General features: G+C 44.1%; 1 protein-coding gene across 2 annotated transcripts; it reads right to left on the reverse strand.

Moving 5' to 3' along the window:
- Nucleotides 1-8932: 8932 nt before the first annotated feature.
- ABRACL (ABRA C-terminal like) lies at nucleotides 8933-13331 on the reverse strand. 2 transcript variants are annotated; one of them, XM_069787172.1, is made up of 3 exons: nucleotides 13179-13331; nucleotides 10667-10733; nucleotides 8933-9512 (listed from the first exon to the last, which is right to left on the reverse strand). In XM_069787172.1, the coding sequence occupies exons 2-3, from the start codon at nucleotides 10725-10727 to the stop codon at nucleotides 9328-9330; spliced, it is 246 nt and encodes an 81-aa protein (XP_069643273.1). In that variant the 5' UTR covers nucleotides 10728-10733; nucleotides 13179-13331; the 3' UTR covers nucleotides 8933-9327. The 2 variants fall into 2 exon arrangements, with proteins under 2 accessions (XP_069643273.1, XP_009914680.1); XM_009916378.2 differs by lacking the exon at nucleotides 13179-13331 and adding an exon at nucleotides 12873-13136.
- Nucleotides 13332-15407: the final 2076 nt, after the last annotated feature.

Here is a 15407-nt window from a genome sequence, read left to right on the forward strand (position 1 = left end):
TTCCAACATGTGAATCACCCAAGTTTCCTGAAAGACCAGTTACTCTACTTGAAAACAACAACAGAAAGTACTTCCCCAATTTTTCTTCCTGTTACCACCAGTACGTTAAATGACTTCATTTCGGAGATGAGCCAAGGAGTAGCTTAGCAGCTTGTTAGAAGGAATAAACTGAAGATTTGAAAGCATCCACATAATGATCCTGACCATCGAGGAGTCCATCATCCACATCACAGCGAACCTGAGCAGTCCCAGGCCTGTGCTGTGCCGTGCTGCACATCCAGCGTGGCCTTCAGCCTGTGTTGTGCTGCCCACGTCCCTTGGCCATGGGACAAACTTGGCCACCTCGTTATAAGAGAGGAGCCTGCGGGCAGCTCCTGCTTGGTACCAGTGATTATGTCACCCGCCTGGCCTTGCCTTTACCTGCAAGCGCAGCAAGAAGTTCTCCTGCAAACATCCTTTACGAACAGAGTTGTTTTCTTGTAAGGAAATTATTTAACGGCTCTAAGGACCAAAAAGGAGGAACGTCTCCTCGGAGGGATCTCCCATGGGAAAATCCATCTGGGCCCTCTCTGACGATATGCAAATGCAGGGTGCCCAGCATCGGAAGGGACATGAGAATTACTCACTATCTGTGTTCCTCTCTTTATTCTATCCTATTAAAAGAGCTATTTTACTAATCTATTTGGGCTTGGGCTTTTCTTACTGAGATCCAGAACGAGCCCTGTACCATCTTTCTCTCTTTCCATCTCTTTCTCACCTCACCACCATCCCTGGTGCAAAACAATGTCTTATATGGATGTTTTTAAAACTTTTTGCTGTATTTGTGGGAAACAAACTCTGACAAGAAAAAATTATTTGGAGAGCTACTAAATGTAAGTTTAGATGATACTATCATTTACACCATTACATCAGTAAAGCAGATGTTCCAGTCAGGACTAGGTCAGTGGTGCATAACATGCATGGACAAATTCAAAGAAACAATACTTACTCTGGAGACTTTCCACCAAAAACCCTGGTGCTCTGGGAAAAGCCACAAGGATGGGCTCTGTGATCAGATGCCTTTACAAGAGTTTTTCCTAGGATTTTTTTTCTAGGATGGGCTAAGACATCTCAAAAGGCTATTTTGTCTACCCATTATGCAAAGGTGGAGATATTTTGCAGTGTAACAGGGAGGGTTATGCTGCTTGGGCTTTAGGGGATGGAAGAGAGCAAGGAGGGATATAATTCTGTTTAACTTACATGTTTAACCTATATATATAAACTAAAACAAAAAAAGAGAGACCTGTAAAACGGACTGCTGTTGTTAGAGGCACAAACTCACATTTTCTCCAACGAGGGCAGAGATACTCGGCCTTTTTGGATAGTCACCCAAAGAGCCACATCTCAGAGGGGCGGGAGGTGGAGGCAGCATGCCCACCCCTCATAGCACGGACCACCGAGTGAGGAGGAGCTGTGTGGGTGTTTCCCAGGCAGAGACAGCAGTGTCCCTGGCGTGGGGCCCCATCTCACAGGCAAGGGCAGGACTGGGCTGAGCACCCAGCGGGACCTCAGGCTCACTCAGGAGTTTCAGCCTGGGCTTCTTCCCCAGGATTGCTGCCTTCCCGCAGCCGGGGGGGGACCAGGTTCACCCAGCAGCCTTCACACCTGTACTACTCCAGTGAACCTTTAAACCTGAAACACATCTCGTGCCAGGTGTATTTTTTTAAACGGTAACGCTAATGGGTTAAAATGATAATATAAACCTCTCTCGTGAGACAAATGTATCTAGAATATGATTGTATGTCCAAGTTGTGGCCTTGGTACCATCTAGTCAATGGCATGGTATCACTAACTACTGCAGTCGTGAAGCCACAAGATCATGACGTTATGTCTGAATAGCTCACAAACTACCTGTGCTGGGGACGGGAACGTGCATGAATAGTGAGTGCAGTGATGAGACGTGTGATTTTCACACCGATTGCCCCCTTACTTCTATAGCCACAGCCATATACATGGCTTGACCGTGTGTGAACTGCCCCATTGAGTCCTAAACATTTGCAAAAATAAAAGTCCTATGAAATGCAGAAACATTCTTAGAAATTTGATGAAAAAAAATGCATTTGTCTTGTGGCCTCACCTTAAGCATAGAATACCCTCAGATTTTAAATTTAATAAAAACCTTGCCCTTGTACTGGAGACAGTGGCTTGGAAATATGACCCATTCACAGCCAGAAAAAAAGGAAGGCAAAGAAAAAGCACCTCAAGCATTTTTTACAAAAGAACTTTCCAAAACCTCATCTTTACATCAGCCTCTCGATATTTTTGCAGCCTGACTCATAAAATGCTGAGTGTGTGTGGGAGAGGTAGAGTGGGAGTGAAGGGATGGCGCTGCCATTTTAAAAAAGATTATAAATAGATAAAATGCCAACTGTCTGCATTTTACCCTCAAGACATCATTAACTGCCCAAGATTATTGCCATCATCTATAACTAATAATGCAAAGATGATTAGTTTTGTTTCTTAAATTTGAAGAAGAGTGTCATAAGACTTGACAGCAACACATGCAGCTTGCAAGGTACAGCTCAAGTCAGGATTTTTCTAGACAGTCTCAGTCAAGTTTCTTTTTTTGTTTAAAATGGAGATTATCAACACAGCAATTTAAAAGATGTGCTTGCATGATCACTAGCAGTCTGAATTGCAAGAAAACAAAAATTTGCAGTATCATTTACTTTGCACTATTTATACCACTTACTTCCTCTTGCTTCTGCCGAAGTGAATTGGTTTCGTTTTCCTTTCTGCAGAAGCCCAGGGCGCATTTCAGCCCTGGCTGTCACCCACCGCCACGTCCTGCCAGCGCTTGGGCTGTGGAAGGTTTGACTTTTACATCCAAATGCAAAGCTTGCTGTCTTTGGCTGTTTTAAAGATGTAAGGGAAGCACGCTGGGCACAGGCCTAAACTTAGTGATGACAGTGGGACCGTGGTATTGCGGGTTTTTTTAACCGTTCATTTTCTGGGCTGCATGTTGTTACACTTTTAAGATGAGATGTGTTCAGTAATGTCAACAAAGCTGACAAGACCCTTACTAGGGTGCACGTCTATGAATGGGGTCCCAAGCATGATTGGGAGCTCTTTTTCTCACTGTGCAAGGTATTTGAGAGGGAAACAAGCTAACGTGCACTACAAACTTATGGGTCCCTTCCAACTTGAGATATTCTATGATTCTACAAACCGCCAAATGTGTTTACAGAGAAGAAAACAATTCTGAGAAGTCGCTCCATGGCAGCTCCCCGCCATCGGGCCAGCTGGCTGGGCTTGCTTGAATGTAATACAACACAAACGTAAGCACGCAGAGTGGCATTGTTTCCCACAAGACAGAGTAAGACACAGGTTAGGGAATCCCACTCTTGGCTCTGAGCAAACCGTTCAGCCTCGGTGCTGCTAACGCAGAAGCGCAGACCAACTTCCCAAGGAGCCCGAGGCAGAGTGTTTTACGCAGCGGTTTCTCTTCACCTGCTGACGTGTTTTTCAGCGCACCACGTGCCGTGCAGGGGGTAAGCACGCAGGGCCGAGCAGCAACCTGTGCCCACCCGCTGCCAGTGCTCCCAACCCTTTCGAGCTGGAACCGTTCACCAAGATAATGAAAGGTCTCTTAGTGGACCCTTAAGAAGAACATTACAAGACATTTCTGTACAGGGCTGAGGACTACTCAGTGTCCATGCTTCTCAGCACAGGTCCTGGGGGAGTTTAGGCATGAGTGTGTGCTGATCCCCTGCGGACATAAGTCTGCGACATGCAATTTGGTCTTCAGTGCTGGCAATGACAAGCTGGCAATGCCTCTGGGTATACGGAGGCTCACATGATTTTAGGTTCCCAGCAAAGTTTTCCAGTCAAACCTTAGGTGCCTGGACTTGGAGCTACCGGAGTACCTTGCAAATATCACATACTCGAATTTAAGTAAGTAATCCAATGCCCCTGAAGATACCTATAATGCAATTACTTCTGTGTTTGGATCTTGGCTTCTGTGTCAGCCGCTACATAGTGCTGAACTGCTGAATGGTGGCGAGTGTCTTCAACTGCTGTTGCCTTTATGCCTTTTTTTTTTTTTTCCTAAGAAAACTGAAAGCAGATTTCCAAGAAAATCATACTGTGCTCCAAAATACAACTTTATAAAGGAAGCTTTTTAGAACATTAGCTGCAGAGACAGACCAAGGCTTCTTGACTAATAAAGACCTGGCAACAATATGTCTTCTATCACCAAAGCTTCACAAAAGACCTAATTCTGCAAGATACAAACTCTCAATTATTCTAATGCGATCTTCTGTGGTGTTTAGCAGACTTAGCAAAGACCAGAAAACGCAGCTCGCTATATTCCCATTCAAACATAATTGTCATTTACTGAGCGTTTCCCCACTGGGAAAAAATAGTCAGGTTTTGAGTACGTGTTATACCAATACATATGCATAATATGCATATACAAAGACATGGTACCTACTATTGTCCTCTCTGGAGAACAGCTTTAAGCATGGCACGGTGGCCGCAAGAGTCTTAGTGTCACTCAGCTTGTAGTGGTTGTACAGGAATAAGCTCCAAAAAGGAGCAAGGTAATGGACATAACGCTGCTATATTTGTGAAAACGCTGTACTGGAAAATGCTCAGGTCTGACTCTAAGCATTTCTCTGAAAAGAGGTTTGATCTGGATCTGATCTGACAAGAGTCTAGAGAGTGTTTGTGTATCACACTACTCCCTCCCCAGGTTACCAGCCTGGTATTTAACCTCCCCAAGTCGCTCAGGAGCTCTGGTGGAGATAAGCATAATCTGCGATGACATCTAGGCTACACCACAAGATAATGCATCTTCTATTCAAAATACCTGCCAGGAGACTCACTTCAGCTGCTTAAATATGCATCTACAGTGCATTTGTAGCTAAAGCTGTACTCGGAGTAGCAGAACTAAACTGAACTGCCACCCTCAGGAAAACTTTATTAGAACAACTTCACATTAAGCAGTTTACGTAACTAGATCTTAAATACACTGGCTTTCTAGAAACACTGTCAAGCACTTACACTTAACTAACCCATTCAGTCTTTTTTTTAAAAAAAGGAGTACCTGGAAATATTGACCATAAAGATTCCTTGAAATCATTGGACCGGAGCAACTCTTCAACCTGCTATTGATTTTCTTTGAGAATGCCATTTCAGATCAAAACACTGAAGATACCTTACCATGAAAATCAAATCCTTCAGAGACTGAAGTTGGTATGGGTGCTGGACCTTTGAGCATAGACAGACCATTGTTTTTTAGCCTCACCTGTAACATTAACAGTCTTGACTTGGATCCTGTCTGCATGTATTGGGGAGCACTAAGCAGTTCTTTTGTCCATGTCATTTTCTCTGGTACGTAATAAATGCACCAAAGGGGACAGTTTGGATCTTTTTCATAAGTTTATTGGACAGTTTCCAAAGTAAAAATTGACAGGTCTGTAGGGAAGCAGAAAGAAACCCAGAGTATTTCGGCATAAATCATCATCTTTTGGGTTGCAAAACAAAGTATGTCACACAGACTTTTGTCCTGAAAGGTATTCAGGCTTAAATATGTCACTGGGTCACCAAACTCATATTCTTCAACCTAGCCAGATCACCTGTTCCAAATCACTGTCAGAGCACTGAAACATATTGCTTGGTCTAAGGGTTTGTTTCCCTTCAAATTGCTTTGTTCATATTTAGTTCTACCCTTCATGGCTGGCTTTGGAATGAATCGCTTACAAATCAGAAAAAAAGATCCATTACAGACCAAACATCCCGTATTTGCTTGAGAAGGACATGAACAAGAACATGAATTGTGCAAAATTATTGACTTTGCCAGCTTCCAAAAGAAATGTACATTGGGCTTTTTTTCCTTTTGTAAGTCCTTGAAACCACAATTCCCATCATACAATTACCAGACAGAGGATTTTCAGGTAGTACCGAATACATGAGTTGTGCTGCAGGGTGTAGACCAAACTTTTAGGACTGTACTTTTATACTAAGTGGAGGTGATACAAAGATATTAATGGTGAGTGTTTTGATATGGAACCATAAGGCCAGTCCTGCGGCATTCATTGGTTCACACTGCGTCATCTTAGCAAAGGCTCTGCAACTACTTAAACATACTTAATAGTCACTTTGTGCTGCTGGAGTAGAAGAGAATCTCAGCCTATTTATGAAACATCCAACTATTTTAAAATAAAACTGCTAAGTATCAGTGGCAATATAATCAGTTTTCAGCATGTAAGAACTTCCTGCTCTTACTCTTGTTCTTTCCTTCAAGTGTTTTTTGTGACAAAGAAACTAAGTAAAGAAAACCAACTTTACACAGATATGAATGGCAAAAGCAACATTGCTGTCACTGACGAAATCCCTTGAAGTAGAAAGAACACCTCCAGCAAAGCTTTGGAAGGGAGATGAGAAGAGAGCAAAACACAACATGCAGTTTCAAAATTCATTCCAACATAAGAGGCATGTAAAAGATAATATTGCATACATTTCAACCCTTCCTTTGCTCAAGTTTCCAGCAAAAACCCGTGCTCACAAGAGAAACAGCTGTGAAGTTTAAGATGTTACCACCCCTCGCCAGAGGTTACGCAAATCTGCACCTCAGCGCCTTCACCGCTTAGTCAAAACCACTTTGAAAAGCACATTTATCTCCAGTCACTGGATTTTGCATGGTAACAGCTGAAGTGAGGTGAGGTGAGTGTGTACACTCCACTCCATCAGTTACTCTAACAATCCCTGCTGAAGACATAATGGTAACATCTTAAATTGTACCAGCTAGATTTGCCCTGGAGCTCACCTAACCTCTCTTCAAGGTTCTACCATGCTCTCAGATTTTATGCAGATGGAGACTGAATTTGCTAAGCTACTCTTTCACTAATTTCCCAGCATTGTCACAGGCAGGTAACAACCCTGCTGACAATTCTTTTCTGCTGTTGTCAAAGATCTCTGTACCTTCCTACTTCCCAGCAGTCAGGAGAATGACTTGATATTTTGGAATCACTGGTGCTCCTGGCTGACCTACAAACTTCCTTCAGACCCATCGCTGGCAAGGACATGAATCCATCACAGGAGACTGCTGACTGTGCTACTGTTTACAAGAATAAGTAAGGCCTTCCCCATAGTTAGCTCTTCTATTATTGTGTTAAGCGCTCCAGGAACTACATCTTGTGTCCACGCCATTTGCTGTGGCAATTATTTCCTTAACAGAGGTGTGGTCCCACATATGTGATTTTCTCTGAAAAAAAGTATTTAGAAATAAAGTCAACGGTGCTTGTATATAACCTGAAGTGAAGAAAGCCTACATGATTCTGGGGCCAGTAGACACATTAAGCATTTCACTGAGGGCAAGCTCTTGGATATACATCCTTGTTCCTATTGTTCCTGTTCTGCTTTCAGAAACAGAGGGAAAACGAATCTCAACTCCCCTGGGCAGTTATATTCTCCTCTGGTTGTTACAAATTTGTTTTAGTGCCAAGTTTCTCTGTCTCTTTCTACACTGTGTTCCCAGAAGCCCTGAATACATTTATTAGCATTGTTAAGAGAATAAGTCCAAAACAAGACAGACATAAAGGTCTCTTCACAGTCCCATCTCAGCTCTAACTCAGCACTGAGCCTTAAATTTACCAGGGTTTTTTGGTTTTTTTACTAAATTTTCAAGACTGAGGCCCCTTCAGTCCTTAAAACCGTCGTGAACATGCACAGAGAACTACATCCTGGCTGGGGCAGGCTGGTGCTCTCCCATACCAAAACCGGCATCTCAGACAATCACAAAGCACTTGGTATCTGTCAGCGTACTCAGGCTATCCTGAGAACCCAGACAACGCCTCAGGCTTTTGACAAAATAGAGAGAGGGAAAAAAACCTGTGGTTATTGGTTAATGCAGACCTGTCTAGTCTCACCCTTAATGCAGAAGGCTTGGCCTTGGTCCTTCTTTCCACCTGTGGGGTGCAGGGGGGGCAGGCACTTGTCAGCTCAGGTCTAGAATCAGAATAGCTGCATTGGAGTAAGAGGGCACTGGAGCCAGTAAGCTGTGCTGAGTTCCTGCTCTGCTTCTCCGCTCCAGCTGGCTTGGACCCAGACAGCTCAAGTTTCTTTGCATATCACTTCCCTGCTCTCCAGATTCTGGGGCCAGCACAGGCAGAGGCAGCCCAGATCTGTTTGCACACAGGATTTAAGTTGTTTTCCTGTTGTGCGAAGCAGAGCAAACAAAGATGAAAGGGGCAGCAGCTGGAATTACACAGCTTTGTAGAGATTCCATAACCATGTGTGCATTTCCTGTATCTGGAAATAAGGAGACACTTTTCAAGCTTTTTGCACTTGTAAAAAGCTGCTAAGTAAAGGGAAATTCACCCGTCCTGCAACTTTAAGAGCTGCAGCTGCAGAGTGGAAGCACATAGCAGTAAGCAGTTCGCTTACCCACTGCTGCTTTCCTCATGCAGCAACTCTTTCGCCCTACTGGAGGGAGCATTTTTACCTGCTAAGAAGAATTAGAGTAAGCTAGAACACAATCAAAAAGGCTTTTTTTTCCTCCCCTCCCACTTTCTGCCTGGAGTGATATAGAGAAAGTATGATTTCTGTGAGGAAAATAATCACAACCTGAAGCTGCTGTACCATCTTCTGGTTAACACTGCCTGAAAGCATTCAGGGATGTCCTCACCCACTTCCTTCAAGTCTAGATGACAAAAACAATGAAAGCATATTACACTACCAGAGATGAATGAGGTACATCCATCATTCATGGCTTTTTGTGCACAATCTGGTCACTCCGAAGGACGGTCATTCTTCAATTGAATCATGCTGCAAAATTATTTCTGTCTCACTGTCATGCCTTCTGTACAGTTACTTAACTATGTTCCTTACAGGAATTCAGTTTGCTTTCATTTCAGATTGCAAATAAAACCAGAAACAGCAGCACTAAGAATTACATAAATTTAAGTATGTGCTTTTATTTTATACGTTCATGGCACATTTTGATTTGTAAACATTAAATTACCAGTCCCCTTCTTCATATGTTGAAAATAACCACCAGACATTCAATGGCATTACCTGAGATTTAAAAAAAAAAAAAAAAAAAAAAAAAAAAAAAAAAAAAAAAAAAAAAAAAAGAGAGAGATCTGGCATCTTTTACCTTACTCACATACAGTACCATTTTAGGAAGAATTACAAAAGGGAATGTTTTCCAAAAAGGACAGTTTCATTTTGACTATAAAGATATAGAAAATACATCAAAACACCTTAGAATGATCAGCCTTATTCAGAGGATGTTGCAAGTCACTGTCTCAAATAATTCCATTAATGCATAGCCGAAATACTGCATCAGTCCTGCAGCAGCATGATATCAACGTTGTCATGAACACCTTGTAGAAGTAGCTCCCCTTGATAAGTGACAATCTTCCGTCGTTTTGCAGCCTTAAGAGTTCCCACTAGGGCTTCAAAGAGGTTGGCACACTTCTCATCAGCAAAGAGCACACCAAATTTCACGCTCACTTGTCCATCAGCATCTAAATCAAAGATACAACATGAAAACACATGTAGATTTTCTTTCAGTTAGGAGATTACTGGGGAAACAAAGTGACATGCAGTCAGAACGTTGAAAGTAAACCCCATGGTGATTCCCAATTTATTGGGGACATATTATGAATGCTGACAATAAATAGTAGGCAGAACTCCTGCCTGGTATGAATTTCCCTCTTTTCCAGAGACTCATATCAAGGACCACATATCTGATATGTTTATTTTTACTGATGACTTTCTGAAACCTATGACCAGCACAGGCTATTGAACCTCTTCAAAGCACAAGGAGGAAATTAGTTTTAAATAATTAAAGTGTTAAAATATTTTTTTTCAAATAATTTCTTTTCACTTATTAATATTAAGGTTCACATTGAAAAAGCTGCAACATAAATTCATTTCTCACACAAAGCAAGAATTTTAAAATATATGTCAAGGTTAGCTAGCTTATTCCTAAAAGGCAGATGCAGTCATACAAAACTCAAGAAACACATATCCGTTTAGGTTTTGAAAAACAAATGGAACTGAATGAAATTGCATCAGAACTGAAGTATATGAGCAGGTAGCACATCCACAGATTGCACAAATATTTGTAACGAAAGAGGAGTTTTAACAATTAAAAACAATCTTAAGAGAAAAGGCTACCTTCTAAGCAAGTTTGGGACTACACCTACAACTCCTGGATTAGTTTTAGGCATACAGATCAATTCCTTCCAAATAATACTATGATGAATAGAATTGAAGTGTATGAATTCTGAAGTTCAGAAGTTACCTAGGAAGGAGGTGGAAGGAAAAGGTGCAACTTTCTTCTTTGATGGCTGTAGCAAGTATTGGAAGTCTAAAGAAAAGGGTTATTTTGCAGTTGATTTTAGTGGGAGCAGGATTTCAGGCCTACATTCTCTGTGCTGTACAGGCTTAAAGCTTTAACCTCGTAACAGAACTACTTGAAAGGATGGGATGCAGGGAGTACTATACAGTCCAACATTAAGTATATATGCAAATTTTCAGGTTACGTGAGCTTGCTTAATTATATGTGCCAAGTTCATAGGTTGATATAATATGACTACATCTGTATGACATGTATGTCATACATGTATGTATAACATGGCTACATTTGTATGGTCAGAGGTATTACAATACTTACTTTTGGTTCCCAACCGCCGAATCTCCTCAACTAAGAGGCTAATTTCATGTTCCACATTCATTGTGATCTAAAAAGTAAAATAAATTTTGACAAAGTTATTGGGACACCTGTAAATCCTTTGCGCCATCTTGGCCTGCTCTCAGTTCATCAGGAATGTCACAGCACTTTGTAAATCCCAGTAGCCTGGAGACACACGGCTCCAGGATAATCTGCAATTTCAGTCTTGAATGGATAGAGCCTCCACACCTCCACTTTTGAGAGGAAGTGAACAGAAACTACAACGTCAGTACATTCTAAACACAAATATAAGGAGCTAATCTCGAAATATGAAAAATGTGGGAAGGTCAGGGCCAGGGGGTGGGGGCCAGGGGAGTTCTTTGTTTCAAAGAATGAGCCTAGGCTGCCACAGAATCAGAGCATCCTGGTAACGTGACAGGTCTTCAGGGGCTTTGCACTTTATATCAACGCCTTCAATAAAAATGGAACATCTTCCTTCAAATTCCTCTCTGGGATATGCGGTAGATCTGGTTTTTTAAACCACACCACAGCTTTCCACTTGTCCTGGCAAGATACCGCAGACATGCAGCTGGTTACAGGAGCTCTACGCACACAGAGCCTGACAGGACAGCAGCTACTGCACGCCTGCTACTGAGCATGGAACTGAACCAGAGACAAACTATGCGAGTGTCCTAAGGCGGCCAACATTTATTTCCATTCATAGTGATCCCAAGGAACCACTACACTGCCAAACATATCCCTTCCACCTCTTAGCTGTGAAACATGGCTATTTTCACCAATGCACACCAATGTCTTGCAACGGTTTAGCCATACGCAGCTGAGTAGATGGCAACACTACAGTCACACAAAACACTATTTGGCTACAAAGCGTCTATGGTTAATAACTGCAGGCACTTCTGAAAGGTGTTTTGGGATCTATGCTCTGCAAAGCAGTATCAACACAATTAAACCTTTAGACATGGAACTCCTTAAGCAAAAACTGGCATCAAGGTAAGCACAAGAAACCGGGCCCCACAGACAAAGCAAAGCGTCAAATGCAGCTTCCATAGGTGCTAACAATGCAGTCTGGAACAAAAGCTATAGAGAGCTTCTGGAGCTGAGCACTGTCCAAAAGGGGCTCAGTGAGCTCTGAGACCCTCTCTGTCGTTCAAGAAACCAGGATTTCTGCACAGACCCGGCAAGTAAGCAGAGTTAAAAAATCGACATCTGGATGCATCACAAACTCTTCCTAGGAGAAAAGCTTCCCCTCCTTTCTTTATTGAATTAAAATAGGTGAGAGTGACATAGTTCCACCCCCTGACCCCTCATGATTTATCCAAGAGACAAAAAACCTTTGTAACAGAGTCTGATTTTCAGATCCTGAATTCACTTGCAAAAATCTGTCTTTTCAACATGCAAAATGGAGCAAGCTTAGTATCAGCACAGTTTTCAGGCAAAGCCCCATCCAAACTACAGTTTCATCCCTAACGCGTGGTAACAACAAACGCGTAACATTGCAACAGGATGCGCTGTGGTGGTAGCACCACTGCAAAGCTGCCTTAAAAGGGCATGGCAGCAGGGCTGCAGAATTTTAATTGCCTTAGGTGAACTCTGCAAACTTTCAGATTTTGTTTAACTGAGCACTAAATATATTGTTACCAGTCACCGAGGAAAATACGACCCATCTACCAAAAAGCTTACCCTATCACCATTAATTCGTCAAACTGCCAGTTTTAATATTGGTCATTACAATGGCATAATTAGCTTCTTTTAACTCTAAAGACTTTTTAACTCTTTAAATTCACGTTAATTTAAAATTCTTTTCCCTCATACACATACACTGCCAGTTTAAATAGCGACATTTAGAACTTTTAAAAAGTACATTTTTATGCAACACTTTTGAGACCGGAGAACCGCGGCTGTGTAAGGAGTAAGGAAGAAGGGATTCCAGGTGTTTTAAGCAGACTTAAATATTTACTTTATATTGTCATATACTCGACGCACCAACTGTCAAAAGTGCACGCCAACTGTTAAACTCTTAGTATTTCTGAAGCCGATACACCGCGGAAGGCCAGCATGATTTTTCAGTACGCAGTACGAAAACTAAACTTCTCTTTATTTGCCGGAAATTCCCCCGACCGTCATTTAGCTCCAATACGTCTTTGTAACCAACCGCACCGGGCTCTCCCGTTGCAGATGCTGCAAATACCCGAGAAGATGGCTCCTCGGCGGGCCCGCGTTCGGAGGCAGCGCGCCGTCCCCTCCCCAGCGAGGACACTCCCCGACCCGCGGCTCCCCGGGCTCCCCCGGCACGGCACGGCACGGCACGGCACGGCCGGGGCTCCCGCCGCCGCCGCCGCCTGCGCAGGGCGCACCGGGAAACGGGCCCCGCCCGGGCCAGGGGCAGCCGCAGGCGCCCGCCGCTCCCGGCGGCTGCCCGGGCAGCGCCTCTCTCTCCCCCCGCCGCGGAGGGAGGGAAGGACGGCTCCCGCTCCCCGCCGCCGCCGCCACTTACCCGCTGCCGTCGCCGGTCGCGCCGCGAGAAGCGGCGGGGGCGGCGGGCCAAGCGGCGGAAGGCGGGGACAGGGCGAGGGGCGGGCGGCGGTTACCCGGTTACTCCGCCGGGACCTCGCCTGGCCCCGCCCGGCCCGGCCGCCGCGGGGGGCCCGGGCCCCGCCCGGCGCCGCGATGCCCGCCGCCCCAGCGCGACGCCCTCGGCCATTTTGGGTTGAGGCGTCGCTCGCCGCAGCGGCGGTCGCGCTGCCCTGCCCTGCCGGGGTCCCTCTCCCCGTGGCACGCGAGGGCTGCCGGGCGGCAGCGTCCCGCCGGCACCCCGCCTCTGGCGCCGGGCCCGGCTCTCCCTCGGCGCCTCGCAGGAGGCGAGCGCGCAGGCCAGGCGCTGGCCCTGCCTTGGCAGTTGGAGGGCTGTGTCCTTCTCCCCGCCCTGAGGACCTCGCTCCTTTCCACCTCAGTGACTCCCGGCTTTGCGCCGTCTACAGATGTCACCAGCACACCTCGTTCTTCTCCTGACAAAGGCCTTGGTGCGTGTGTTCGGTACAAGGCCTGCCAAGGCCAGCCCTTCAGGAACTCCCAGTAGGTCTGCTCTCAGCGTAGTGCGGGTGTTGCTTTGGTCACTTTCTGTCACCGTACCGTGCCTCGTACTCTCCACCTCCATTGGCCTCCCTGGGTGACGTTATGCCACATTTCTTATGCCCCCGACATTTGTTTTCTCCTGGAAAAAACAGTTCTCTTTCCAGTGAAAGGGAATGAACTACGTTAACACAGTTTATCTTCAGTAAAGTCATGTTGCGGTTTATCTAATTTCTCATTCAACACCACGCCCTTGCACTGTACACCGCGGAGAGAAGGCAATTTAATTTCTTCCATCTTGTACCTTGGTATTCGCTACTGCTCTTGTCTCTCTTGCTTCCTCTTCACCTCACGGAAATGTTTACATCTTCTCTCAAGGACACAGGCACTAAACCCGAGAGCTGCATTTAACTCCTACAAAGCAAGGAGGCTGCCGCCAACCCACTAGTCAGAGGCAAGGCTCACACCAAATGTCTCCGGAAAATTCTCACCGGCACAGCTCAAGGCGTTGCTGTTCCTGGCTGTCTCTCCCACCTCCTTCTCATGCGTGACTGCCCCTAAAGCAGTTGGTATGCAAAGCTATTTCCATCCCTTGCAATTCACGTTTTCATCCATTAGCTTCTGAGGGTGAGGCTAAGATACTTTCTCAGACTGTGAGCTGTGCCAGTTAGGTCTGGTCCCTTACTACATTCTCCCATCCCTGGTGTAAGGATGAATAAATAGCTAACGGCACCTTAAACACTACAGCAAGCTCTGCTAGGGCTCATTTGGCAGAACCTGCAGCTAGATAAATTGATTTGGGCAGTGGAAATGATGCCAAGAAGATCACATTTTTATCACTCCAGGGATGTAGAACTGGAGTCCAGGCCATTTCCTTTTCTGAGGGACTTTTTGATGTTAGTGTTTTTATTAAAAGTTTAACTCTTCCTTAGAATAATCACTGTTTATCAGTAACAGAATCTTTGATTAGTCAAAAAAACCCCATGCTGCTTTCTGCTCAAGGAGCTATCTATTCAGCAGGTGATAGCACATGAAAACATTTTCCCAAACACATTAGCTGTATTTAACATTAGTAAGGGGCACTCTTTTCAAAAAACAAACCCTGATAGCTGGAAAACAAGTTAAAATTGAAAGGCCTACCTTCCTAAGTTGACAAGGAAATTAATGACATTGAAATCTGTCTGAATTCAATTGAAAGACAGTGGAGAATTCTCAGAAAAGCGCGGTATCTGAAGAGCATTGATGCTCTGTGCATGTGAAGGCATATGTGCTTATATTAAGGCATACTGCTTTCCTAAGATCTTTGTTTTGTTGGCCAACACAATGCTAAATACTACAGTAAAAAGGATAGACTTTTAAGGAAAATCTGAGATAAACCTTTTAAAAGAGAATCTAATTAGTATGTTAGCAAATATTCCAATTATTTAGCAGTATAGAATGAATGTGTTTATTTTCTGGTTTTATTGTTAAGAACATGCTTGCAGTTGTATCACACACGTACTCTAGATTTCTTAATCATCGGAACACCATTACTTTTGCACAAATCATGTAGGCCTTTGCTCTGCATAATGTGATTGTTATTATGGATAATTTATGTTTGATCGAGTAACAGTTTGGGACTTTTCAGACCAAAGGTATTATTATTATGATGAAA

This window comes from Haliaeetus albicilla, chromosome 7, assembly GCF_947461875.1.
Source record: "Haliaeetus albicilla chromosome 7, bHalAlb1.1, whole genome shotgun sequence".
NCBI classification, from domain to species: domain Eukaryota; kingdom Metazoa; phylum Chordata; class Aves; order Accipitriformes; family Accipitridae; genus Haliaeetus; species Haliaeetus albicilla.

Bases quoted from the DNA above. Each gene is read 5' to 3' on its own strand.
- ABRACL (XM_069787172.1), bottom strand. From the start codon at position 10,727: ATGAATGTGGAACATGAAATTAGCCTCTTAGTTGAGGAGATTCGGCGG. The intron at 9,513-10,666 runs GTAAGTATTGTA...TCTTTGATTTAG, and splicing joins TCGGCGGTTGGGAACCAAAA to ATGCTGATGGACAAGTGAGC.